The sequence below is a fragment of the Mesoplodon mirus genome (genome assembly GCF_964341445.2).
Source record: "Mesoplodon mirus genome assembly, chromosome: 12".
NCBI classification, from domain to species: domain Eukaryota; kingdom Metazoa; phylum Chordata; class Mammalia; order Artiodactyla; family Ziphiidae; genus Mesoplodon; species Mesoplodon mirus.
In genome coordinates this window covers 48,404,952-48,429,476 of record NC_138988.1, presented here as the reverse complement: position 1 = coordinate 48,429,476, position 24,525 = coordinate 48,404,952, and the positions used below count along the sequence as shown (strand labels likewise).

General features: G+C 57.9%; 1 protein-coding gene across 1 annotated transcript; it reads left to right on the top strand.

The window, feature by feature from the left end:
* The first annotated feature begins 13 nt into the window (after positions 1 to 13).
* Positions 14 to 24,192, top strand: VILL (villin like). Its single transcript, XM_082639270.1, is given in 22 exon segments — positions 14 to 434; positions 1,563 to 1,660; positions 10,282 to 10,348; positions 10,515 to 10,589; positions 10,919 to 11,124; positions 12,398 to 12,506; positions 13,775 to 13,885; positions 14,189 to 14,388; positions 14,771 to 14,849; positions 14,953 to 15,051; positions 15,759 to 15,897; positions 16,127 to 16,227; positions 18,168 to 18,305; positions 18,411 to 18,569; positions 19,102 to 19,281; positions 19,857 to 20,002; positions 20,989 to 21,133; positions 22,881 to 23,066; positions 23,234 to 23,305; positions 23,501 to 23,680; positions 23,684 to 23,746; positions 24,001 to 24,192. Coding segments are annotated over 21 exon segments (2,619 nt in total). The 5' UTR covers positions 14 to 434; positions 1,563 to 1,610; the 3' UTR covers positions 24,115 to 24,192.
* The last annotated feature ends 333 nt before the right edge of the window (positions 24,193 to 24,525 follow it).

The window sequence follows — 24,525 nt, the reverse complement described above, 5'->3', positions numbered from 1 at the left end:
CTCCCAGCTGCACAGCCTCACACCGGCACCTTGGGTCTCCCGGTGCCCCAGCTTCCGAAGAGCAGGGGCCAATGGGAGCAGGATCTCAGGAGCCATGGACCTTGACTCCAAGGGGAGCTAGGAAACCACTCTGCCCAGTGTTAGGACCACAGAAGCGGTCTGGCTCACCATCCTCCCCCAAGGATTCCAGCCCTACCAACAGGCTTCCAAGTGCAGCCTGAGGAAACCACAGCCCCCACCCCAGCCCCTCAGAGCCACAGGCATTGCGTGTGGTACCTAAACCCATAGCCCTCGCATACGCCGGCTGAGGTGCTGTGCTTATCAGATGAAGCATGGCAAAGGACCCAGGAAGAGAGTAAGGATATCCAAAACAGTTTTCTTGCACTGGGACATCCAGAAACATTGCCCTCAGCCCAGCCCCTCTGTATGAGAAGGTAAGGGGCTACAAGTTCCCCGCCCTGCCCCTCTGCTAGGAAGTCCCGGCAAAGCCTTGGGCACAGCCTCACCACTCTAAGGACTGTCTCTTCATAATAATACCTAATTCAGATAAAAAACACCAGGGTCAACAGTCTCAGCAGATGGGTCTTATCCCCATTTTGTGGATGAGAAAACGGAGGCCAGTGAGACAGTGCTCTGCAGTCTGTTCTGTCACAGGGATACAGGGTTCTGCCAGGCATGTATATTCATCCCAAAGGACACAGGGCACAGTGTTATATCAGGCCAGGAAACCTAATATTTACCCAGAGACACACCCCCAACCCCCCCCAACCCCTAGTTAGTCTGTGCCATGCCCCTAGGTGCCCTCTCTGCAGTAGAGCTCCTGGCCAGCCAGAGCGGTCACCCCAGCTTCCTCCCTGGTTCTGGATTCCTAGGCTGTGTCCCTCTCTGTCCCTCTGTCTCTCCTTCGCTCAGCTCCCTAGCCCTCTCCCTCCCCTTGCCTTCTCTGGCATTGCCCCCAGGCCCCACCTTTGCATACAAGCAAACAAATAGTTGAGAACTGTCACTGCCCCTGAAGCTGGGTTTAAGTGGTCTGGGGTGGACTTGAGGATCTGTATTTTTAAGGGTCCTCAGGTTTCTAATGGGCAGCCAGAACTGAGAATCACTGGGTTAGGAGAGGGTGCTGTGAGGGAGGTGTAGGGTGGAGAACCTAGAGCCCACATAGCCTCCTCCTGAAGGCCTGAGGGTCCAGTGTGTTCTCCTTGGAGATCAGGCTAGTGGCCATGCCAGTTGGTGAATCTGGGCCGTGAGCAGCCTGTTGATTCACAGGCAGCCCTGGCACAGGAGATGTGTGCCATGCCAGCATCCCAGGTTACACAGACTGTGCCGCTTATCCATAAGCTCAGCAGACTCTTCCCAGGTGGGCTTTCCCCAGCCACTCCTCCCCAGCCTCCTACCCAGGTCCTGGAATAGGTGCTCAAACAAGAAAACATCAGGAGGTGAACTCTCAGTATGCCAGGTCCCAAGCAAGTGACCTCTTGATGACCTGTTCCCTTCCCACCTATTCAGAGGACCCGTGCCAGCCCAGGTCTCTAAGGGTGGGCATCATATTTTTATGTGCCCAGATGATACAAAGGTGCAACCAGGGGTGAGAACCCCCACTCTGACTGGCTATGGAAGAAAAGAAAGTCCCCCAAAACTCTTCCAGGCCTGACACCTCCAGGTATGGCACAGGGGCTATGGGCAGGGCTTAGGGGGAATGACATATATTGCTTTACCTGAAAGATGTTATGGATTCATTGCAAAAAATTCAGGAAACTCAGAAAAGTACACAGAAAACACCATATGGACACTGGGAGTCTTTCCCAAGGCAGGGGTGAGGGGGGGTCCCAATAAGAGCCCCAGCTGCCTGACAACTCCCCGCTTTTACAGTGAGGTGGGGAGCAGAGTAGCTACCCCCACTTCACATTGGAGCAGCGGATCGCACAAGCCACCGGGAACACCTCACCTGGCGGGAGGAGGGGGAAGGGAGGGTACCGTCCTGGCCCCAGCTGTCTCTAATTGGGGTGGGTGCACGGCGGCTGCGCAGGGCCACGCATTCCCCGCCACGGAGACGCAAGGCAACGGCACCTTCTCGTTCGCAGAGACCTAGGGCTGTTCTCTGGACCGTCCTCGGCCTCGGGCACTGCACGCGGCTCATTAGAGTGGTGGCCCCCGCAGGCACAGGACAGGCTCCATCTCCTCGGGCCCTGGCCGTTCCCATGGCGCCCTCGGGGGAGTCGCTCTCGGACCCTGCGCGCTCCGGTGACCGTGTCACTGCTCCTCCGCGGCCTGCAGCCAGGTGGGGCTCGGGAGGGGACCCACGCGGGCCCAAGGCCGCTCTCCTCAAGGGCGTAGGACCGGACGTTTCCAGGCCGTGGGATCCAGGACACTGGTCAGGCAGCCCCGGCCCCGGCCCAAGTCCTGTCCGCGCTCCGGAAGGGCGCCCCCCCGCCACGTGGGACCCGGTCTCCACGAGAGGCAACATCCTGCACCTGGCTGGGAGGGACTCGGGGGACGAGACCTGGGACACCAGGACGCCGAGGTGGGAACCAGAGCGCAGGTAACGTGGGGGCGGGGCCTGAGGCGGGCTAGTGTCCAGCGCCTGCCCCGCCCACTCCAGTCTCTCCTACGCCTTTGTCAACACTGATGCCGAGGGGGCTGGGCCTTCGGAGATAAGCCGGTGGCGGGGTGCGGGGCGGGGAGGAACAGAGTAGCGCTGAGAGCCCTGGGAACCTGCGGGGCGAGGGTGGAGGCGGGTCGCGGCGTCCCGGGGCAGGAAGAGGTCAGTGGTACGAGGGGGTCATGGCCAGGTCGGTGCTGGATGAGGCAAGCCAGGCTCAGTCCCCTTTTGACTCCAAGGCCGGATCCGTGGGAGGGTGGCCGAACCGGAGGAGGGGTTGACAGAGCTCCATTCTTGCTCCGGAGGATGAAGGGAGAGGCCGGGTACCCTCTCGTCCTTGTAGCATACTGGCTGCCTGTGATCACTGCTCTGGGCCTCAGTTTCCTCTCTCTGTGCCAAGGGCCTGATCCCATGGAGCCTGTCCACACCAGACACAAAACAATGCTGCTCATCTGGACCCCAGGCCAGGCCCTGGGCCCACTGCCACCGCTCCGGGCCTCGGGTCACAGATTACAGGGTGGGGTGGTTCTGGAGTAGGGCAGTTATGAGGGACTTCCTAGAGACCCAGAGAAGTCTAAGGGGAGGGGCCTTGGAGAGGTCCTTGTGCGCCCCCCACTAAGCTGCTGAGGCTGCGTTGTGCCAGATGGGGTGTCCTGCCCACAACGAGGGCGGAGGGAGGTGCCATTTTGGTTGAGTCCAGAATGTGGAAAGGGAGCCATGGGAAGATGTAGGGGAGAGGCTTCCAGGCAAAGGAAACAACAAGTGCAAAGGTCCAGAGACTAGAATGAGGTCGGCGTCTTAAGAGACACAAGAATCCTGTAGCTGGAATGTAGTGAGAACTGGGAACAGTGATAGGAGATGCAGTCAGAGGGACAGGCAACTGGGGATTTGATTTTAGGGAAGCCTCTGGAAAGTTTGAAGCAGGGGAGTGGCATGATCTGATTTAGGGTTGAAAGATCCCTCTGGCTATGGCAGGAGGATGGATGTAGGGACCAGGGAGATCGAGAGAGGAGATCGTGCTGCCAGCTGGTTTGAGAGGCTGCTTCCCAGAGCAAGGCAGGAGTTGTGAGAGGGCTGGCCAGGCTCAGGGGCCCAGATGAACCAGCTGCTGGCTGGTCTGCTGGGTGTGAGGGGAGAATAGGAACCCAGGACGGCTCCCAGCTTCGGGGCCTGAGCAACTGGATGTTCCTGCCATTTCCGGAGGCTGTGAGGAGGTAGATCTGAGAGAGGCCTGACGTGGATGTCAAGCCTAAGGGCAGACGTGCCAGGACAGATGGGACGAGATAAAGGAGACAGATGGAGGCTGGGGGAGTTCGGGAGGGGTGGGAGTTGGGGTCAGAAGAGAGCGTTTCCATGGTGTTTATAGCCCTGGGGACTGGAACTTAGGAAAAAAATAGAAAGGAGATGGGCGAAGGAGCGAAGGCTTGTGCCTGCTGACATTTAAAGGCCCCAAAGGAGGCGGCCAGTGCGGTCAGGAGAAAACTTGGGCTGGGGGAGGTTTCAAAAGGAAGAGTTGGTCAGCGCAGTTCCTGGATGGTGGAGGGGAAAGGTAAGGTGAAGACAGGGAGCCAACCCCCAGCTTTTGGGCTCTGGGGACTAGGAAAGGGCCATTTCCAACAAAGACCAACCAGGGTGGACTGAGAGAGAAACTGAGATGAGGTGGGGAGAAGTGACTGCATGTGATTTTGCTGGGCCCCAGACAAAAGGAGTCGGGAAACAGGTGTGCACAGGCAAAGAGGTGGAGCCAAACGCAGGCACCTCACAGGCACACACGCACAGTCACAAAAAGGAACAGAGGCTCAAAAAGGCATTCTCCCACACACGAGGTCAGACACACGGACACACACAGGGACTGGCCAAAGTGCCTTGTGACACGGGCCTCCCTTCACACACAGGGACCCAGTAACTCTGTTAAACACAGTCGCACACCGGCAGTAGGTCCTCCTGGGCACAGCTGGACCCAGATTTCCTGGAGTCCCCCCACCCTGTGACAGAGAGCAGTGGGGGTGAGGACTGGACATGGGGAAAGGGTCTTGGGACTAATGGCGGCTTTTTTTTTTAAGGAATTTTAAAAAAATTATTTATTCGTTTATTTTTGGCTGTGTTGGGTCTTTGTTGCTGTGCACGGGCTTTCTCTAGTTGTGGCAAGCAGGGGCTACTGTTCGTTGCAGTGCGTGGGCTTCTCATTGTGGTGGCTTCTCTTGTTGCAGAGCACGGGCTCTAGGCGCGTGGGCTTCAGTAGTTGTGGTGCACGGGCTTAGTTGCTCCACAGCATGTAGGATCTTCCCGGACCAGGGATCTAACCCATGTCCCCTGCATTGCAGACGGATTCTTAACCACTGCGCCACCAGGGTAGCCCCCAATGGCAGCTTTTAGCAGTGTTCCCGCACTGGAAGGGGCATCCACACCGGCTGCACCATGGCTGGGACTGAGGCCTGTGGTCTAAGTTAAGGATGGCTGTGCCCCTGGAGGTTCTGGAAGTCTCTGTTTTCCAGCTCTTCCCCCACCCCACAATCAGGAAGGAAAGGAGGGGGCAGCCTAGGCGTGGAAGCGGCGTGTTCCCTGCAAGGGCTAGACTGGCCTCTCCCACGATGGGTATCAGGACTCCCTGGGGAGGGCTGTGCCGGGCAGCGAGCCCGAATTGGGGTGGGGAGGGCCACAGAGATGCAGGAGGGAGCCCTGGCCACCTTCCCCCACCTTCTGAAGTGACCTGGGTCTCGCAGAGCCAGACTGCCGACCCCCCGAGCCAGCCTTGGTGCTGCTTCCTCCTAAAGTTTGCTGGGGTGGCCTGGCCTTCTGGAGGTCAGGAATCAGGGACTCTCAGAAGGGAAGTCACAGTGGATTCCACATCGCACATCTTGGTGCAGCCCAGGCCTCCATCCCCCGCTCTCTCTGGCCACCGGTACCCTGGAGGTGAGGCCTGGCAGTCCAGCCAGGGGAAGAGGTTGGCTCTCAGAGAGCTGGGTCAGTATCTGTTGACTGACTAACTGATTGACTAAGTGTGAATGCCGCAGCCTGACAGGTGCTGGGGCGTGTCCTGCTGGGCAGGAACAGGGATTCAGTTACAGTGTTGGGGAGGGCAATGGGCAGAGCCTGGCCCCGAGCCAGGCCCAGCACTGCCCACAGGCAGGGTGAAGGAGCGAGCAGTTTCCAGCAGGTAGGCCGAGCAGGGAGGGGACTCGGGGGGCCAGGGTGGGGAGGGCCGCCCCAAATCGGGTGTACCACATGGGGTCACTGGGCTCGGGGCTGCCGAGGGGCTGGCAGAACTGGGAAGGCAGTGAGCAGCCCAGCAAGTGAGGACACTGGTGGAGGCAGGGAGGCTGCGACCAGAGCGACCCTCAGAGGCGGGAAAGTGTCAGATTTTCTATGGGGGGGGGGGCGTGTCTGTCTCCCAGAGTCCATACACCTGGGGCCGGGGCCCTGTCCCTCCCTCCCACTCCAGCAGGCAGCGCCCCCCGCCCGCTTCCTGGAAGTCGGGCAAAGTGACCTCAGGGTCCGCTCCTTCGCCCCTTCGCAGGATCCTCAGGAGGCGGAAGTTACACACCTGGGGGAGAAAAAGGGGCACCAGAGGAGGGAGGAGGCTCTGGGTAGAGGGAGGGGCCGGGGGTGTGGAAGGAGGGGGCCCCCGAGGGAGAGAAAGGGGCCCCTGGGTGGGAGGGGAACCCAGGGAAGGGAAAAGGAGGCCAGGGGAGAGAGGGTGCATTGGGGAAGGAAAGGGGTGTGAGAGGGTGGCTCCAGGGGAAAGAAGGGGGCATCTGGAGGAGGCAGGGAGCTCAGAAGGGTGCAGGGGCAGTCAGGAGAGAAGGGGGTGCTGGGGAGAGGGAGGGTGCATGGGGGGAGGCAAAGGGCACCCAGAAGAGGAGGGGTCACCGGGACAGAAGGGCACGTCAGAGGAGGAACTGGACATCTGGGAGAGGAAGGGGGCCACGGCTGGAGGGAGTGAGCCCCCAGGGAAGAGAAGGGGGCTTCTAGCAGGAGGAAAGGATACCTGGTAGAGGGTCCCCACTCGGGGTGGGTGATGGAAAGGGAAGAGGGGACACTCTCGGGTGGGAAAGCCTGGTGGGTCAGAAGGGACACTCTGGGGAGGGCAGGGGCCTCCTGAGGGAGAAGGGACGGCCTGGAGGAAAGAAGAGGGTGCTGGGGAGAGAGGGCCCCCACCCTTTGACATCCCTTCTCCGTCCCCCCAGAATCCAGTTGGAAGACAGGTTACATGGGCTGAGCCCTCAGGCCCTGGGAGCCTGAGAGTTTGGCTCCGCAGGCTGGCACTGGATATGCGGGCACCCTCCAAGCTCCCTGGGGATGATGCTGTCCCCACCCCGTGAAACCAGCCCAGTCCCAACTTCCTGGCCGCAGTCTGACTTCCCTGCCCCACAGGGAGCCCTGGTGACCCCTGTGCTGAGCCAACCAATCTTCCTGTCACTCTGTCACTATTTCACAGTTACAGCTCCTAGTCTGTACCTCTGGTCACTGCCTGCCTGTGCCCTGGTGGTTGTCACTAATCACTGCTTCTGCCCGTCACCGCCGAATGTCACTACCCCTGTCACTTGATGTCATCACATGTTTCCTGTTGCTTGAGACCACCGTTACATGGTCACCGTGTCTGCCTGTCACTCATGTCACCGTCACAGCAACAGGCCTTCACTGCGACAGCAGTTCTGGGTGCAGTTAGAGCACGTGGTGGCTCCCTTCTCTGTCCGCTTTCACTCCTGCAGTCATGGGCTGAGGACCTGCCAGGTGTCAGGCAGCAGGAGCCGGCAGTAAAGCAGGAGGACAAGCCCCTGGCCCCGGAGTCCTCCTCTCTAGTGAGGGAGGCCAGGCCATCAGCACACAGGGTCTCCAGTACGGGTTCGGGGGGCGGCTCTAACCCCGGCAGGAACCCCTTCTGCCCACCCTGTTCTGGGCAGCTCCCTCTTCCACCCCACCTCACCCCACATCCATGGCCATCTTGGCCCTCTTTGAGAGGGCTGAGTATTTCCCACTGTGAGCTCACCAGGGCCTGGGCCCGGCCTGGACAAAGGCGTAAGGAAGCTGGGCCACTTGATGCCACCTGTCACGCTATGCCTCTGATTCTGTAACTCTGTATCTCCCCTCCCACTTCATTTCCCCTGATCATGCAGGGTCAAGGGTGTTCCTCCTGCTGATATAGCACGGCTAGAGTGGAGTGGAGAGGGGAGGGGAGAGGAGTGAACACCACACCAGGGCCTATCGGGCAAAGCAGCAGCAGGAAGGAAAAGTTGCAGCTGGCAGGATTTAGGTTACACGTCGAAAGAATTCCCACGGATGAAGGAATGACCAAACCTCACGCAGAGGTTTCTGAAGGAGGGGTGCAGGGAAGCCTGGGGTCGTTGAGAGTCACCTGCCGACATGTAACAAAATCCAGAGCCCCCTTCTTCCCCAGATCCCTCTCATTCCACGCTTCTCTCTCCTGTGCACACTCAGAAGCACAGAGCACGGCAAAGTTGCTGTTTGCAGAGCCAGCGGCTGTTTGCAGTCTGTGTGTATTAAGTGTTCAGCTCTGTTTCAAGAATTTGAGAATGTTTTGGTCTGACCTATGCAAACTGCTCATGTTAGCTAAGCCTGTCACTTGCTGCAGAGTCTGTCACCTTCAGAGGCAGTCCGTGTGTGCAGAGTCTGTCCTGGGTTTGCAGAACATTTGTCGTATCTGCAGAGCTTCTTTCTGTCCTGAGCCTGTTTTGAGAGTGTCTTTTTTCAGCACCTGGGTCTTTTTAAACACTCTGTCCCTCTTTCCTCATGGATAAGATACGCTTTTATTGCAGAAGCGGCCCTGAACGCAAGCCTATCCCTGTCTCCTGAGCTTGTCCCGCGGCCTTGGCTGGGACATCTCTTTCTGTCTAAAGACACTGTCCCTGTCTATAAAGCATTGTCTGTTTACAGTTCCTGGCCCTGTCGGCAGAACCTGTTTCCTCTGCAGGGAGTATCTCTGTCTCTAGACTCTGTCCCTATTCACAGAGTCTTTTCCTATTTCAGAGCCTGTTCTGTCTGCAGAACCTGAGCCCTATTTGTACAGTCTGTGACATTTCCCAGGGCCTTTGCCTATTTGCACAGCTTGTCTGAACTTCCCTGGATAGAAACTCTTGTCTGCTTGCAGGCTGTACTCCTACGGAGAGTTTCTCACCGCCACAGGTCACTGTGTCTGGGAGCACCCCTGTCTTTCGACAGAGCACATCCCTGTTGGCAGAGCCCATGCCTGTCTGCACAGTCTACTCCTGATTCCATGTGTACTTGTTAACAGAACCTGTCCCTATTCATGGAGCCTTTATCTCTCTTTAGAACTCATCCTTTTCTAAAGCCTGTCCCTGTTTGCCGAACCTGGGGTCTCTACAGAACCCAGCCCCGTTTTAAGATCTTGCCCATGTCTGGGGCATCTGTGCTGGAACATGGAGCTGATTTCCTGGCCGGCTCCTTTCAGCAAATCCTGCCCTCTCTGAAGACACTGTCACTGTTAACAGAGGCTGTCTGTTTGCAGAGCCTGTGTGGGCTTACAAAACCTATCCCGATCTGCCAAGCCTCTGTCTATACAGGCTTTGTCTGCAGAGCCTGTGTCTTTTTGCAGAGCCCGGATTGCTCTGCAGAGCTCATGATTGCTTGCCCAGCCTGTTCCGATCTCCTGTTTGCAGGATTTGAGGCTGTTTCCCAAGGCTGTCTCTGCGTGCAGAGCCTGACCACACCTAGAGAACTTTTGCCTGTTTCAGAGCCTGCCTCTGTCTGGCAAGCACTTCTCTGACTGGTGATGCTGTGTCTCTTTGCAGAGCCTTGCCTATCTATGTGCCTGTTTGTATCTGCAGAGCCTGTCCCTTCTGCAAAGAGTCCCTGTCTTAAGGGTTTGTCTCCATCCACATTTGCAAAGCCTTTCCCAGTTCTGCAAAGCTCCTCCACACCTGCAGAACCCGGGACTGTCTGTAGAGCCTTTCTCAGCGTTCATAACCTTTGCCTGTTTGCCCAGCTTGTCTGAATTTCCCTGGGTCCAGTTTGTGTCTCTTTATGTAGGTCATCCTTACAAAGGTGGTCCCTGTCAACAGAACTCATCTTTGTCAGGAGAACCTGTGCCTGTTGCATCCCTTTCTTGGGTCTGAGGAAGCTGTCCCTTTTCTCTGCAGGTGCTGTGTCTCTTTGCATGGCTATCTCCTGTCTGAAAGACCTACGCCTATTTGCCTTGTGGGCAGAGCCTGTCTTGTCTACAGGATTCTGTCTCACTTCAAGAGCCTGCCCCTGTTTGCAGAGTCTGTCCCTGCCTACAGCACCTGTCGTGACTAGCAGAGCCCTCGCCTGGCTGCAAGCCTATCACTGTCTACAGTGACTGTCCCTGGCTGCAGATCCTGTGTCTGTATGCATAGCTTGTTTCAAACTCCCTGTCTGTTTGCAGAGATTGTCCATAGACTCAAAGCCTATCATTGTCCACAGAGCTCAGCCCTGTTTCAAGTACACAAGCACAGACGACAAGGCAGGTCCCTGTTTGCAAACCTCTGTGCCGATGTCTGCAGTACCCGTCCTGGTGTGCTGGCCCTTTTGTTTACGCAGCCCTCCTCGTGAGAGGCACAGGCTATGATGAGGGGTCTTTGGAGAGCTGTGCGTGGGGAGAGCTCTTGCTTAGAGCCCGGAGTACAGGCGGCCAGGGCCTGAGGACTCACTCCTGTTCCCTCCCTCACTCTTTCCTGATCTAGGATGGACACCAACAGGGGCCTCCCAGCCATCGAGAGCCACAGGGACCTCCACATATGGATCACTGAGGTGAGCTGCACGACCAGACAGAAGAGCTGGTGAGAAAGACAGCGTGCAGGTCTCTGAGACCAGTCTTCTCCTGCGCCCCACTCAGAGCTCCCTCCCCTACGCCACAGGGTCATGGCTGGGGGGAACGGGGTCTCCCAGGTTGTCACTAGGCACCCTCCTCTCCCAGGACCTGAAGATGGTGCCGGTCCCCGAGCGGGCTTATGGGAACTTCTCTGAGGAGCACTGCTACATCGTCCTGCACGTGAGCACTTCAGGAGTCTGGGGGGTGGGGGATGGTGGTCGCTGGCCCTTTGGGGGTTCCATGGTGCAGACTCAGCTCCGCTCTGGGAAAAGGCAGGCTGGGAGCTCAAGAATCGCATCCCATACGGAGGCTGCTGCCTTTGAGGCCTCTTCACCCTTCCCTCCCCGGTCTCCATCTCCTGTCGCTGGAAGCACCTGACCAGTCTCCCCACAGCCCTTCATACATCCTCCACCTCGGTCTCCCCTCTCTGCCCCAGCCCTCGGGCCCCACCCCACTCCTGGGACCTCAGCCCCTCACCACACACACGGACGCAAACACCTGGGCCCTAGGTCCCCCAGAGCCTGAAGGCCACGTCGGGGGTGCCCAAAGACCTGCACTACTGGGTCGGGAAGGAGGCAGGTTTGGAGGCGCAGGGTACGGCGGGCTCCTTCGTGCAGCACCTGCAGGAGGCGCTGGGTGGCGCCACCGTGCAGCACCGCGAGGCGCAGGGCCACGAATCCGCCTGCTTTCGCAGCTACTTCCGCCCTGGAATCATGTGAGTGAGGCGGGCAGGGGGCTGGGAGGGACAGGAGCCGTGGGGTGGCTGGCGGCCTGGGGCAACTGTCTCCCTCATCACAGAGTTGGGGGTGGTTTTTTTGAGGGGGGGCGGGTATCAACTTGTTGACGTACAAATCATACCATACAACCCACCCGTTTAAAGCATACAATTCAGTGATTTTTAGTGTATTCGCAGACTTGTGGGATCCATCGCCATAATTTTAGAACGTTTTCAACACCCCCAGAAGAAGACCCGTACCCTTTAGCATCACCCCCCATTTCCCCCAATACTCCCTTGCCCCAGTCTGTATAGATTTCCCTCTTCTGGACATTTTACTTAAATAGAATTATACAACACCATTTATGGATATACCACACTTTAATTGTGTATTCATCACTTAATGGACATTTGGGTTGTTTCCACTTTTTAGCTGTTATGGGTAATACTGTTGTTAACATTTGTATACAAGTTTTGAGCAGTTTTCCCCCCCAGTTTTATTGAGATATAACTGACACACAGCACTGTATAAGTTTAAGGTGTACAGCATAATGGTTTGACTTACATATATTGTGAGATGATTACTGCAGTAAGTTTACTCACCATCCAGTATTGTATACAAGTTTTTGTGTGGACATATGTTTCTCATTTCTCTTGGGTGTATACCCAGGAGTGGATCCCAGTGTTGTTTTTCAGTTTACTTTTCTGTTACTATGCCCAATAGAAATATGTCTTTTGCTGTAAATTGCTTCAAATATTTATTTAATTAACAATTACAATATAGTAGGTCGAACCATAGGAAATTGCCAGTATTCAATCATTTCTGTTGAACCTAATACATGTAAATAGTATATACATAAATGCACACACACATATACATGCACATGCAGAAAACATGCCACCCCATGTATGTCCACCTACAGATGGGCACCCACATACATCGGTGTGTATTCATGTCCACCTACACACATATACACGGTTGTGTGAATTTTCATGCACACACATCTGTACTCATACGGATAAACAGATACCAGTTATTCCCCACATGCATACATGTATATACACATTGATGTGTCCACGTATCTACACATGTATAAACACATGCACGTTACTGCCCCCATATGCTTGTACACACGTGTCCATATCTACTTGCACACACGTATTAAACAGGCACATGTGTGTCCCCACATGCGTGCATGCAGGTGCGCACATCTGCACTCACCCCTGCGCATGGCAGCATATGGTCTCACATGGGACCCCATGCTCTCCTCAGCTACCGGAAGGGAGGCCTGGCCTCTGCCCTCAAGCACGTGGAGACCAACGTGTACAACATCAAGCGACTGCTGCGCATCAGAGCAGGGAAGCACGTGTCAGCCAGCGAGGTGAGAGCGGCCAGGGATGCCACCTGATCATGGACTCAGCTGGACTGCGTGTCCTGAAGTGTAGGGAAGTGTGGAGGGCGGTGGGGACCGTGGGGGGAACATGGGAGATCAGCACTCCCTGATGGCCCATCCTGATGAGGAAAGAGAAGGCAGAGCCAGGCTTCCAGCCCCACCCGTCCCACAGCTCCTTTGACCCTCTGTTTCCTCATCTATCCCATGGACACACTGAGAACTAGGGAGGTGAGGCAGACAAGATGATGCACCTGGATGGCCCTGCTAAGCAGCACAATGGGAAGTAGCATGATTTGGGGAGGTGCACAGCCCCACATTCTCATACACATCATAATTGTCACCCATAGGCACACCCAGTGTCTCCACTGTTAGCCCTAATGCCACTCGGTCCATAGAGTGCCCTTGCGCAAATTAGACTGGAGTGCCCCTTACTTCCGTCTGTCAGGATATTGATGGAAAATACTGATCTTGTGAGAACAAGATGGTTTGCTGCCATCAGTGTCATGAACAGTCAGGAGTTTGACGCCTGCGATGTGAATGGTGACACTGAGTTGTGTACGTCACTGTCTGCATGGTATGTGGCAGCTCTGTGACTCACAGACAATTCCACCCAGGCTCACACAGTGTCACCCACAGATTTAGTGATCATACATCCCTGGTCATGCAGCGCCACCATGCAGCCCCAGGTTTTGCCTGTTAGCCTGGCGTAATTATTCAGAGCTCCTACTTTTACTCTCCAAAGCATTGGGATGATAATTGCCCTTTTCCACAGATAACACACTGTCCTCCACACAGGTACACATGCACTGTCAGCCAGGAGCTCATACACTTCTTCACATTTCATGTTCACCTACACACACGTCTACACATGTGGATAAACTGGTACTTGCGCCCCACTTGCATCCATGTGTCTGTGTACGCATGTACTCCTGTAGACTTGCACTGAGTGAGAAGTGTCACACTCGGTCACGGACACTCTGTGAAATGCAGCATAACCTACGTTTACACATGCCCAGAGATGCACCCAGCCACATCCACAGTGACGCTCAAGGTCTCACATGCTTACATGGATGCGTGCCTGCACACCATCAGAGTGGTGTCACACTCACACATACACCCAGTTGCACGCAGCTTCATGCACATAAGTGACACACCTGAGCTATGCGCACGTGGGCAAGGACAGGCTGCAGTGCCCCTCCACCTGGGTGCGGGTGGTATGACACACTGTCTCCCTCCCTGACGCCTGGCTCTGGCAGGTGGAGCTCTCCTGGCACAGCTTTAATAAGAGTGACATCTTCCTGCTAGACCTGGGCAAGATGATGATCCAGTGGAATGGGCCCAAAACCAGCACTGCCGAGAAGGCGCGGGTCAGTGTCTGCCCCGGGAACTAAGGGGTGCAGTGCTCGGGGAGAGGGGTGGTCCTCCAGGTGCCCATCCTCCAGCTACCCCAAGAGGTGGGCTTCGCTCTCACCTAAGAAGCTGAGAAGCACCTACAAACTGAGTCCAGATCCTGAACTGGTGGTACCCCTGGATGCCAGGATAAGGGGACACCTCCCCTGGCACCCAGCCTCTGGGAGCTGAGAAGTGACAGGAGGATTCTGGGCTGGACTGTCTGAGAGGTGACGGGGGGCATTCTGGGGATGCTCTGACTGCCAGGTCCTGTCCCGCAGGGCCTGGCCCTGACCCGCAGCCTCCAGGACAGGGAGCGTGGTGGCCATGCACAGATTGGCGTGGTGGATGATGAGGCTGAAGCCACTGACCTCATGCAGATCATGGAAGCTGTGCTGGGCTGCAGAGTGGTCAATCTGCACACCGGCATGCCCAGCAAGAGTATTGACCAACTGCAAAAGGCCAATGTCCGCCTCTACCAGTGAGCAGACCTTGGGAGTGGGAAGGGTGGGTGGAATAGCCCAGGCGTGCATGTCCGTCATAACTGCAATAACACGGTGTCTCTAGGAAGCCCTCTAGAAAAGGTTCATGGGTTTCTGGGGCAGGCCATGTGGGACCTTAGACCCAGCCTGTGCTCTTGCATGGCTGCCTTTCTGAGAACGCATTGTACAGACAGGGCGACTGAGGCCCTGAGAGGGCCAGGGAGCTGCCTAAGTCTTCACAGTAAGGCCGCAGTGAAGACCTCAACCTGGGCCCCCAGCCCCCAAGCCTTCTGCCTCTGGAGGTGCGAGGGGCATTGGTAGCTGGAGTGGAGCCAGGCTTGGAGGAGCTGAGCTGCCCACATCTGGATGCCTGTCCCCTAGTGTCTACGAGAAGGGCAAGGATGTGGTGATCCAGGAGTTGTCGACCTGCCCTCTGGCCCAAGACCTACTGCAGGAGGAGGTGAGGCAAGCCTGGCCCCAGCCATCCCGTCCATCTCCCCACCCACTCCACAAGCCCAACCCAGTCTGGACCACCTACTGACCAGCCCCACTTTGGCTCCCAGGACTGCTACATCCTGGACCAGGGTGGTTTCAAGATCTACGTGTGGCGGGGATGCATGACTAGCCTCCAGGAGAAAAAGGCTGCCTTCAGCAGGGCTCTGGTGAGGCTATGGGGCCCTGGCTTAGAGGGACATAACGCTGCCCTGGTTCCTGGGTAGGGAGGAAACCGCCCTACCCTGCAACCTAAGCTGGGAGACATCCATGTCCTGGGGTCTAAAAAGAGAGGTAGTCCTGCCCTGGGGCCAGGAGGGGGATACCTCCTGCCCCGGGAAACCTGTCGGATGGAGGAGGACATAACCCTGCCCTGGGGTCTAGGCCTGAAGACCCACCGCCCTGTCTGAGGGCGGAGACACAGCTCTGCCCAACGGTCCGAGGGGGAACACAGGGCCCCTCTCTGGGGTACCGCGGGCTGTGGCCTGCCTTGGGGGCCCTGACGGGGGAGGACCAGATAGCTTCCAAGAAACCATGTGTAAAAGGGGGATGTGGGGGACCCACCTTGAGGTCTGAGGATTCTCCAGGCACTGGGTGCTCCCTCCTTTTCCAGGAGGGGAGACAGGGCTCTGCCTGGGGTCTGACGGGTGGTCATAGCTGGCCCTTCCCGAGGCCCAGACTAATGGGACCCTGCCTGTCCTCAGGGACATCGGAGAAGTCGGTAGTGCCGGAGCCAGCTCCTTAAACCAGTCATGAGCTCAGTTAATTAACGCTGCTCAGTGCACTGGCTGGCCCCGCAGCGTGAGCGGCAGGTCCTGCGGGTGGAGCGGAGCAGTGGGCCCTTGGGCCACACGCTTGACAGAGCCCCCCCGCCCAGGGCTTCATCCAGGCCAAGGGCTACCCGAGCTACACCAATGTGGAGGTGGTGGACGAAGGCGCCGAGTCGGCCGCGTTCAAGCAGCTCTTCCGATCGTGGTCTGGGGAGCAGCGCAAGAACAAGCACCTCCGCGGAATTGGTGAGGGAGCGTGGCCTGACGGCGGAGCGGAGCTCAGAGCTGAGGCTTCCTGAGCGATGGGCGGGGGCTGGGGGCGGGGCTGGATGGGCGGGGCCTGGGCGGGGCCCAGAATCTCCACGGGGAGGGTGAGGGGGCGTGGCCGGAGGGAGCTTCTTGCGTGATTGGCTGGGTGAGGCGAAGTCTGGGACAGGGCAGACGTCGCCAGTGACACCCTCTGTCCCACCCTCAGGTAAACTCCTTCAGGTGAAACTGGACGTGGGCAAGCTGCACAGCCATCCTGAGCTGGCGGCCCAGCTCAGGATGGTGGACGACGGCTCTGGGAAGGTGGAGGTGAGGGGCACTGACTTGGCTGGGGGAAGATGGGCGCACAGGTGTAGGCTTTGTCTACAGGTGAACCTTATGGCTGCTAAAGTGACCCAGGTACGCACAGGTGCACATCTACACACAGTCAGGGACACACGGGGCATGTGTACGTGTACACGCACCTTCCGCCCCGCCAGCTCATACGCATCACGCGTACAGTCCCACGCAGCCACAGCCACTTGCTCGGTGACACTCATGGCACCCAGAACAGTAACATTCGGACAATTAATTGTGCCCTTTTGTCATATGTATGACACATACATATTATAATATAGACACATACACCTTGTGATTGCACTTATTCAAACAATTGAAAACATGTAAGCATACAAGCTCTACATCACACATGATCACAGCCCCACACGCCCAACACAAAGTCACACCCTGTCAGCCACCCGTCTGGTCTCAGACCAATGTTCTGGGAGATGCAGGGGTTGGGGGCTCCTTCCAGGCTCTGTACAGGGCAGGGTTGTATCTTGACTAATTGGGTCACCCCCAGGCAGGGCCCTTAATTCCTTCAGGGCTCAGTTTTTTATATGTAAAATGGAGCTAAAGCTGTGGTCCCACCTGGCCCCGAGGCTGGTGTGCGGGTGCTGAGAGCTTATGCGAACAGGACAGCTGGGCCTGTGTGAGGCGCGCTAGTTCTCAAGGTAGGCCGAGGTCAGAGAAAATACTGTTTCTCCAAGGTGCCCTCTGACATTTGCCCTACTATGGATGGACAGTGGCAGTGAGTGGGGAGAGACTGAGGTAGGAGAAGACGGGGCGGAGGGGGAGGAGGGGGAGGAGGGAGAGAGGATGACAGGTTGGGGGGACAGGGAGAGACAAAAGAGGAGACTGAGAATGAGAGAGAGAGGGCGGAGGAGACGGAACAGAGGGAGGAGGGGGTGGGATGCAGAGCAGGGAGGGGTGAGGGCCAGGGAGAGGAGAAAGGGGGTCAGGGAGAGATGGGGTACCCAGGGAGAGACAGAGGGGCAGCCAGCGAGAGAGAGAAAAGGAGAAACAGGAAAGCGGAGAGAAGGGCAAAGGAGGAAGGAAGGAGAGGTCTGCAGCCCAGGCCCCAAGCACAAAGCCAGGGAGGGGGACATCCCCCGCCCCCCCACACAGCAGGCTCGGGGACAGGCAGCCAGGGGGGGTTCCCGAGCCAGGAGGCCTGGCTGCCAGGTGAGTGCTGCTCCTGGAGGCGAGTGGTTGCAGTCAGCCTCTTCTGCAGAAGCAGGATTCTCGGTGCTCTGGTCTTTTCCAGAGACTGCTGTCAGGCTCTGTGTGGCCACGGGATGCCCAGATGTTGTTTCTTGCCATGTCGAGGTGAGCGCTGTTACCCCCACTTCACAGGTGGGAAAAACTGAAGCTCAGAAAAGTCTCACTGCCAGTGTGGGTGACCGGGATTCAACCAGGGTTTGTCTGGCTCCAGGGCACATGCTCGGCTACCCACAGGAACAGGACATCACATTAAGTGTGACTAAGTGTTTCCCTTTGAACAGGGTTTGCTTTTTTAAGTGACACTTGAAAAAAAGGAAATTTTTCCAAGAGCCCCAAGGCCTTGCTTCTGCCCAGCTTCTGCTGCCCTGGCCTGAGCAGAGAGCAGCTGTGCAGGGCTGTGGCTGGTGGGGTCAGGCTGGGGTGGCATGTGGCAGCCTGGGCAGCCTCTGGAGTCCTCAGCGCTTGTTTGTCCCAGGCACCACACACCAACTCAGAGTCCTGGCTGAGAACAGGCTGGCAAAAGTGTGGATCCCAGGGGTCCCTGGGGGAAGCACAGAGTGTAGGGTGCACAGAGCTTGGGGGGGAGCCCCTTGTCTGCACAGATGAGGCATGCCCCCAGCTGCAGAGAGCTTCCTGGCTGGACACACGGTGGGTGGACTAGTTCAGGTGGAGGCACCACCCCTGCCTGTTGGTCCTCTGTTCCCCAGGTGTGGTACATCCAGGACTCATGCAGGCAGCCCGTGGACCCCACGCATCACGGACAGTTGTGCGCAGGCAACTGCTACCTTGTCCTCTACACATACCAGAAGATGGGCCTCGTCCAGTACATCCTGTACCTGTGGCAGGTGCGCCGGCCTGAGCAGGGTGGTGGGCACCCTCAAGCCCCAGAGCTCAGGAGCTGAGAGTGGGGTCTGGGAGCCGTGCCAGGCCCTCACCACCCCTGCCCGCAGGGCCTCCAGGCCGCCTCACATGAGATCAAAGCCCTGAAGGGCAACGCCGAGGAGCTGGACCTCCAGTACCACGGAGCGCTGGTGCAGGAGCACGTGACCATGGGCAGCGAGCCCCCTCACTTCCTCGCCATCTTCCAGGGCCAGCTGGTGATCGTCCAGGTAGGGCCCACCTTGCTGCTGTGACCGCAGCCTCTCCACTCCTCCGTGCGCCCGTGGCCCTTACACGCATGTGCTAAGCACCTTCTCTGCAGGTCAGGGGCCCAGCGGTAGCCCCTGGGCTTCCTGGTGCTTGTCTGAGGCCCAGGAGCTCCAGGGTGACCCCTGCCTGAGTTTCTTCCCCCATCCCCAGGGGCAGCCACAGAACAGGCGCGCAAGTGCGGAAGCAGAACGGAAAGGGAGCCAGGGCCTTGCCTGGGGTCACACACAGGCAAAGCTGCTCCCCACTTTCCATCTTCAAGGCCTGCGGGATCCATGCTCTGACCCCTCGGAGATGGCGTGAGGGGTCTGTTTAGAAAGGGCCTGGTTCCCTATTCTAGACCGATGGCATCCTCACACTCCACACTCACAGGGTAGAAAACAGAGGTGGCTTCAAGAGAGGGGGCCCTGGGTGCTGAGGCAGTTTGGCCCCCACTGGGAGAGGGAGGCGGCCCCAAGAGCCCTTGCCACAGCCTGAGGCCCAGCTCTCTCGTAGGGGAGCGCTGGGCACAATGGGAAGGGGCAGCCAGAGTCTGCCACAAGGCTCTTCCACGTACGAGGCACCGACAGCTACAACACCTGGACCCTGGAGGTGCCAGCCCGTGCCTCAGCCCTCAACTCCAACGACATCTTCCTGCTGGCCACAGCTGGCCTCTGCTACCTCTGGTTTGGGAAGGTACCCCAGCAATGACCACTTGACTTACGCCTGGGGCCCTACCCTTACGCCAGGGAAGGGTCTACTCTGCAGTGGAGGCTGATTTCAAGTCCAGCCTCAGGCCGGAGGGAGGTGGGGAAGAGGCCACAGTGTCCCTTCTGGGACCTGGGGGAAGTTATGGGTGGACCTGGGCATCCACGGGTCAGAGCCAGGCCAGGCCCAGGCTGCCTCCCCTCCTTCCTGCCTCGTGCCAGGACCATGTCCCTTCCCAAGTCTCTTGGGAAAAGGAGGCCTAGTTCAGATTGCAAGGGTTTTCTCTGATCTTCAGCATAAATCGTGAATGATCTCCAAGCCTGGAGAACCCCATCCTGTGCTCTGGACCTGGAGAGGGTCCCGGTCCCTGTGACCTTGATCAGCTGAGGAGAAGAGGGAGGAGGGGGAGGAATGGAGACACTTTTTCATGTGTGCCCCGCCACGAGCCCAGGGCTCCTGTGTCTCAGGCGTGGCTCCGCACAGGCTCCTGTTAGTAGGGGATGTGGCGCAGGAGGTGAAGTCCCCTCCCTGTGCAGGGCGTGACCCAGCTCTTTGCCTGCCAGGGCTGCAGCGGTGACCAGCGTGAAATGGCACGGACAGTGGTCACCGTCATCTCCAGGAAGGACAAGGAAATGGTGCTGGAGGGTCAGGAGCCTCCCCACTTCTGGGAGGCCCTGGGGGGCCAGGCGCCCTACCCCAGCAGCAAGAGGTGACAAGGCTGGGAGGAGGGTGCTCTCCTGACCCAGAGGAGGAAACTGAGGCCCAAGAGGGTGGGTGACTGATTAAGGGTCACACAGGGAGGTGGAGAGGCCAGACTGGAGCTGAGAACTCATGGCTCCTCAGCCCAGGGGCTCCCAGGAGCACAGCCCACCCTTCCCTCCTACCTAACTTGGAGCACGAAGGTGCCGGGGACAGGGTGGTGGCGCCCTCTGCTGGCCGAATGTGCTCCCTGCATGGTCCCAGTCCTGGACCGTCCTATCGGCAGAGGGCCAGAGGGCAAAGTGCATTCCCCCACCCCACAATACCCACGGGTGGTGTCCCCGGTGTAATATGACGTATGGGTAAACAGCGTGTGTGGAGTGTGCAAGAATAGTGTGTGTGGGGTGTGTAAATGGATAAGGGTGTGTAGGGGAAGGAAGGGCAGAGTGAGGCCTCAAAGGGAACTGGGAGCGGAGGACCTGCCGCCCTTTATGTCTGTGCGGCCCGGCTATGCGCTGTGCTCCGCGCAAGTCTCCTGAGCTCCTAAGTGCTGCTGTCGCCCTCTCTCAGCCTGGCTTCCGTCCTCCCACCTTGGGCCTGAGGCCGGGCTCCTGGGCTTCTCCCTCCCAGGGCGGCAGGGCTCCAGCTCGGCCCTCCCTCCGCACTCAGCCAGCCACCCCCTCCTTGCTCGTGCTCCTTCCCCGGGAAATTCATGGGGCAGCTTGCACCCCGGCTGCCTGTGGGAAGACAGACTACCTAACCTGCTTCCCCCACTGACACGAGGACACGGAGGCCCAGAGAAGGGCAGGCGTTTGGGAGTGGATCCTGGGCTGGGTGGAACTCAGAGGGGAGCGGGTGCCTCCTGCTCCAGGAGGCATTGTGTCCCGGCCCCTGGGGGGCAGTAGAGGGGTGCTGTGCTGGGGGCTGGCTTGGCCCAGGCTGGTCAGAAGCCCAGCTCTCTCTGCGCCCCTCATGGCCTTGTGCCATGCTGGCCAGGCTCCCCGAGGATGTGTCCAACTTCCAGCTACAACTGTTTGAGTGCTCCATCCAGACGGGCCCCCTGGTCCTCACGGAAGTGGTGTTCTTTAGCCAAGAGGACCTGGACAAGTATGGCGTCATGTTACTGGACACCTGGGAGGAGGTGCGGCAGCCTGGGTGCCTGGCTGGGTTGTGAATGGGGGGTGTCTGCACCTGCGTAACTGGGTGTGAGTGTGTGTGACTGTGTTTCTAGCCACGTGACTGCATATAAGGCTGCGGGTGTGTGACTATTTACGACACTGTAACCCTGGGTGACTGGGCAATTGTGTGACTGTGGATGACACCAGGGATGACTCTGTGACCCAGGGAGCCTGTGGGAGACTGTGGCTGTGTGTCTGGGACTCATGTGTGGTTGTGACCGGTTGTGTAGTTGCGTGTAACTCTATGTGCCTTATAAGGGCATCTGTGAGTCCATGCAACTGAGTGCCCATGGCTGACATGTCAGTGCTGAGTGGGTGGCCATAAAGTGACCGTGTGTGTGTGTGTGTGTGTGCACGCATGTGCATGATGCCTCTGTGTGACTGCATTTGATCTCTATTTATTTCCTCTCTGGTCTTTATTAGTTCCTTCCTTCTGCTGACTTTTGGTTTTGTTTGTTCTTTTTCTAATTCTTTTAGGTGGTAGGTTAGGTTGCTTATTTTGAGATTTTTCTTGTTTTTTTGAGGAAGGCCTGTATTGCTATGAACTTCCCTCTTAGGACTGCTTTGGCTGCATCCCATAAATTTTGTATGGTTGTGTTTTCATTGTCCTTTGTCTGTCTGTGTGCCTGCATTTGCCTGTGTGTGTGCAGCTGTGTGTAATGGCTATGAGGTCAAGGAACTGGCTATAAGTGACCAGACTATCTATAACTGGTGACACTGAGAGACAATGTAACTGCCTGCAGGTGTGAGTGCCTGAGTGACTGAATTCATGTGACCGTGTAATCATGTTTCTGGGTGGCTGGATGTGATGGTGTTTCAGGCTACTTGTGTTTTCAGGCTGCGTGATCCATTGTAACTGTGCTTAGGTGCAACTATGCGTGAGTACGGTGACAGTGTACAGCTGTGATTTGCCATCTGGCTGAGTGGTGGTGGACAGTTGTGTCTGTGTATCTGTGGTCGTGTGTGTGTATATGTGTGTGTATCTGCATCACTGTGCCTGGGACTCTGTGTGACTGTGGCAAGGCCTTTGGGCTCGCATTCCATTCAGAGCGCAGCCAAAGCCCCTTCCCCAGCCCTGTGACCCGGGCGGCCCCAACTCTCCCCCTCGCTCATTCTGCTCCAGCCACTATGGCTTCCTGGCCGCTCCCTGAACATGCCAGCGTGCTCAGGGCCTTTGTACTGGTTGTTTCCTCTGCTCAGAACACTTTCCCCCCAGACATACATGTGACTTGCTCCCCCACCTCCCTCAGAGCTTGACTCCAGTGTCATCTTCTCAGTAAGGCTCTCCCTGACTCTAATTTAAAATGACAGTATCCACCCCACCACCACCCCACTTTTCTTCTTTCCCTGCTTTATTTTTCTCCATCTGATATACTACATATTTTACTTATTTTTGTGCCTCCCCCAGCAAAATGAAAGCTCTACAAGAGCAGGGATTTTGTCTCTTTCTTTCTCATGGTTGAGTCCCCCGTGCCTAGAACATTATCTGGCACATAGTCGGTGCTCAGTAAATATGTGTGGATTGATTGCACACATGCATGCCTGAGACCTCCTGGCACATTTACGGGTGTGTGGGTGTGCAGCCAGCCTGCTGGGTGGGTCTGGTTGGCTGGGATGTGTGCATCGGGTTCTGAGACCACCTGATGGGCAGGGCTGGGAGGGAAGTGGTCAGCTCCACCCGCCCAAGGCCAGGCCCCCTCTGTGGCCCAGATCTTCCTGTGGCTGGGGGCAGCTGCGAGCGAGTGGAAGCAGGAGGCCGTGGCCTGGGGCCGGGAGTACCTGAAGACCCACCCAGCAGGGAGGAGCCTGGCCACGCCTATCGTGCTGGTCAAGCAGGGCCACGAGCCTCCCACCTTCACTGGATGGTTCCACACCTGGGACCCCTACAAATGGACCGTGAGTGAGGCCTGAACCCCCCATGCCCACCCTAATCTTGGGAGAGGGGCCTGCCCTGGCAGACGGTGGGGGAGCCATTGCCCTGCCCAGGGACCTCCAGTGTGTGGGGGGAATCTTGTCCCATTGGTGCCCCTCAATCCGGCCCCCACCCTGATTCTTGCCCCCAGAACAATCAGTCTTATGAGGACGTGGTGGAGGGCAGCCTGGGAGCAGTATCTGCCATCTCAGAGATAACCGCAGTGAGTATTGGGGCCTCCCAGGGGTCTGGGCTCAGCTGGCATGGCCCAGAGGGCAGGATGAGCAGGGAAGGAGCCAGGCGCCGGTAGAGGGCAGGGGTGGCAGTTGGGGGCAGGAGGGCGGGTGGGCTCAGTGTGGCCTCCCATGGGAGCCCATCCCCCAGCTTCCTCAGCCTGAGTCCCCTCTCCTGACAGCAGGTCAGCAACTTTCGGCTGTCCAGATGGCCAAGCAATGGCAGGGCAGGCCCGTTGGCCCTGTGGGCCCTCAAGGGCTCCAAGGACAGCTCCGAGAACGAGCTGGAGCTGGGCCCCAAGGCGGGCAGCGGCCGCAGAAGCACCGGCAGCAGCCCCAGATCCGTGGCCAGCGGGAGCCTGCCCTGAGAACAGCTGAGGCACCAGGCTGTTGAGGACCTGCCGGAGGGTGTGGACCCGGCCCACAAGGAGGTGGATGCCTGAGACCCCCGCCGCCGCCACTCACTGCCCCAGCACTAATGCATATAAAGCTGAGCTGCCGGGGCCCAGGGCATGACCCACTGATGGTGGGCAATGGGCAGGCTGCCCGGGGAGATGTGTGTTCCAGATAGGGTGATGGGCAGAGAGATGTGGGAGAGGATGACACCTCTGGGTGAGTGGGACAGGGTTCTGGGCTCAGCTGACACCCTTCCTCTGCACCCATTCCCTCCTCTCCCCCACCCCAGTCCTATCTCTCAGACTCTGATTTCCAAGATACCTTTGGGAAGTCCAAGGAGGAGTTCTACAGCATGGCCAAGTGGAGGCAGCAGCAGCAGAAGCAGCAGCTCGGCTTCTTCTGAGCCCCGGCCCTGCCGGCTCCGTCTACGCGGCCAAGATGCCTGCCTGCGGGCACCTCCCCTACACACATATGAGCCCCCCGGAGAGGCCCTCCTGGCGCACCCTGCTTGGAGACTCCTGGGTCACTAAAATAAAAGCCTGTGGCCTTCACAAGATGTGGTGAGTGGGCTTTCAGGTCTGGGTCACTCAGCAGGTCCGCCTCTGGGGAGAGTGGGCCTCTGGGGTTGGAGGGGTCGGCCGTGACATTCCAAAGACTTAGCCCTCCATACCCTCCGCCATGCAGGGGTTTGTTTCTTGCTGGTCCCTCCTGCCCAGGGGATAGATGTGTGAGGGTGCTCCAGTGTGAGGGTGGAGAAGTGGAGAGTGAGGTGCTGGGGCTCCAGTGCTCTGGGGCATGCACACACGCACGCGTG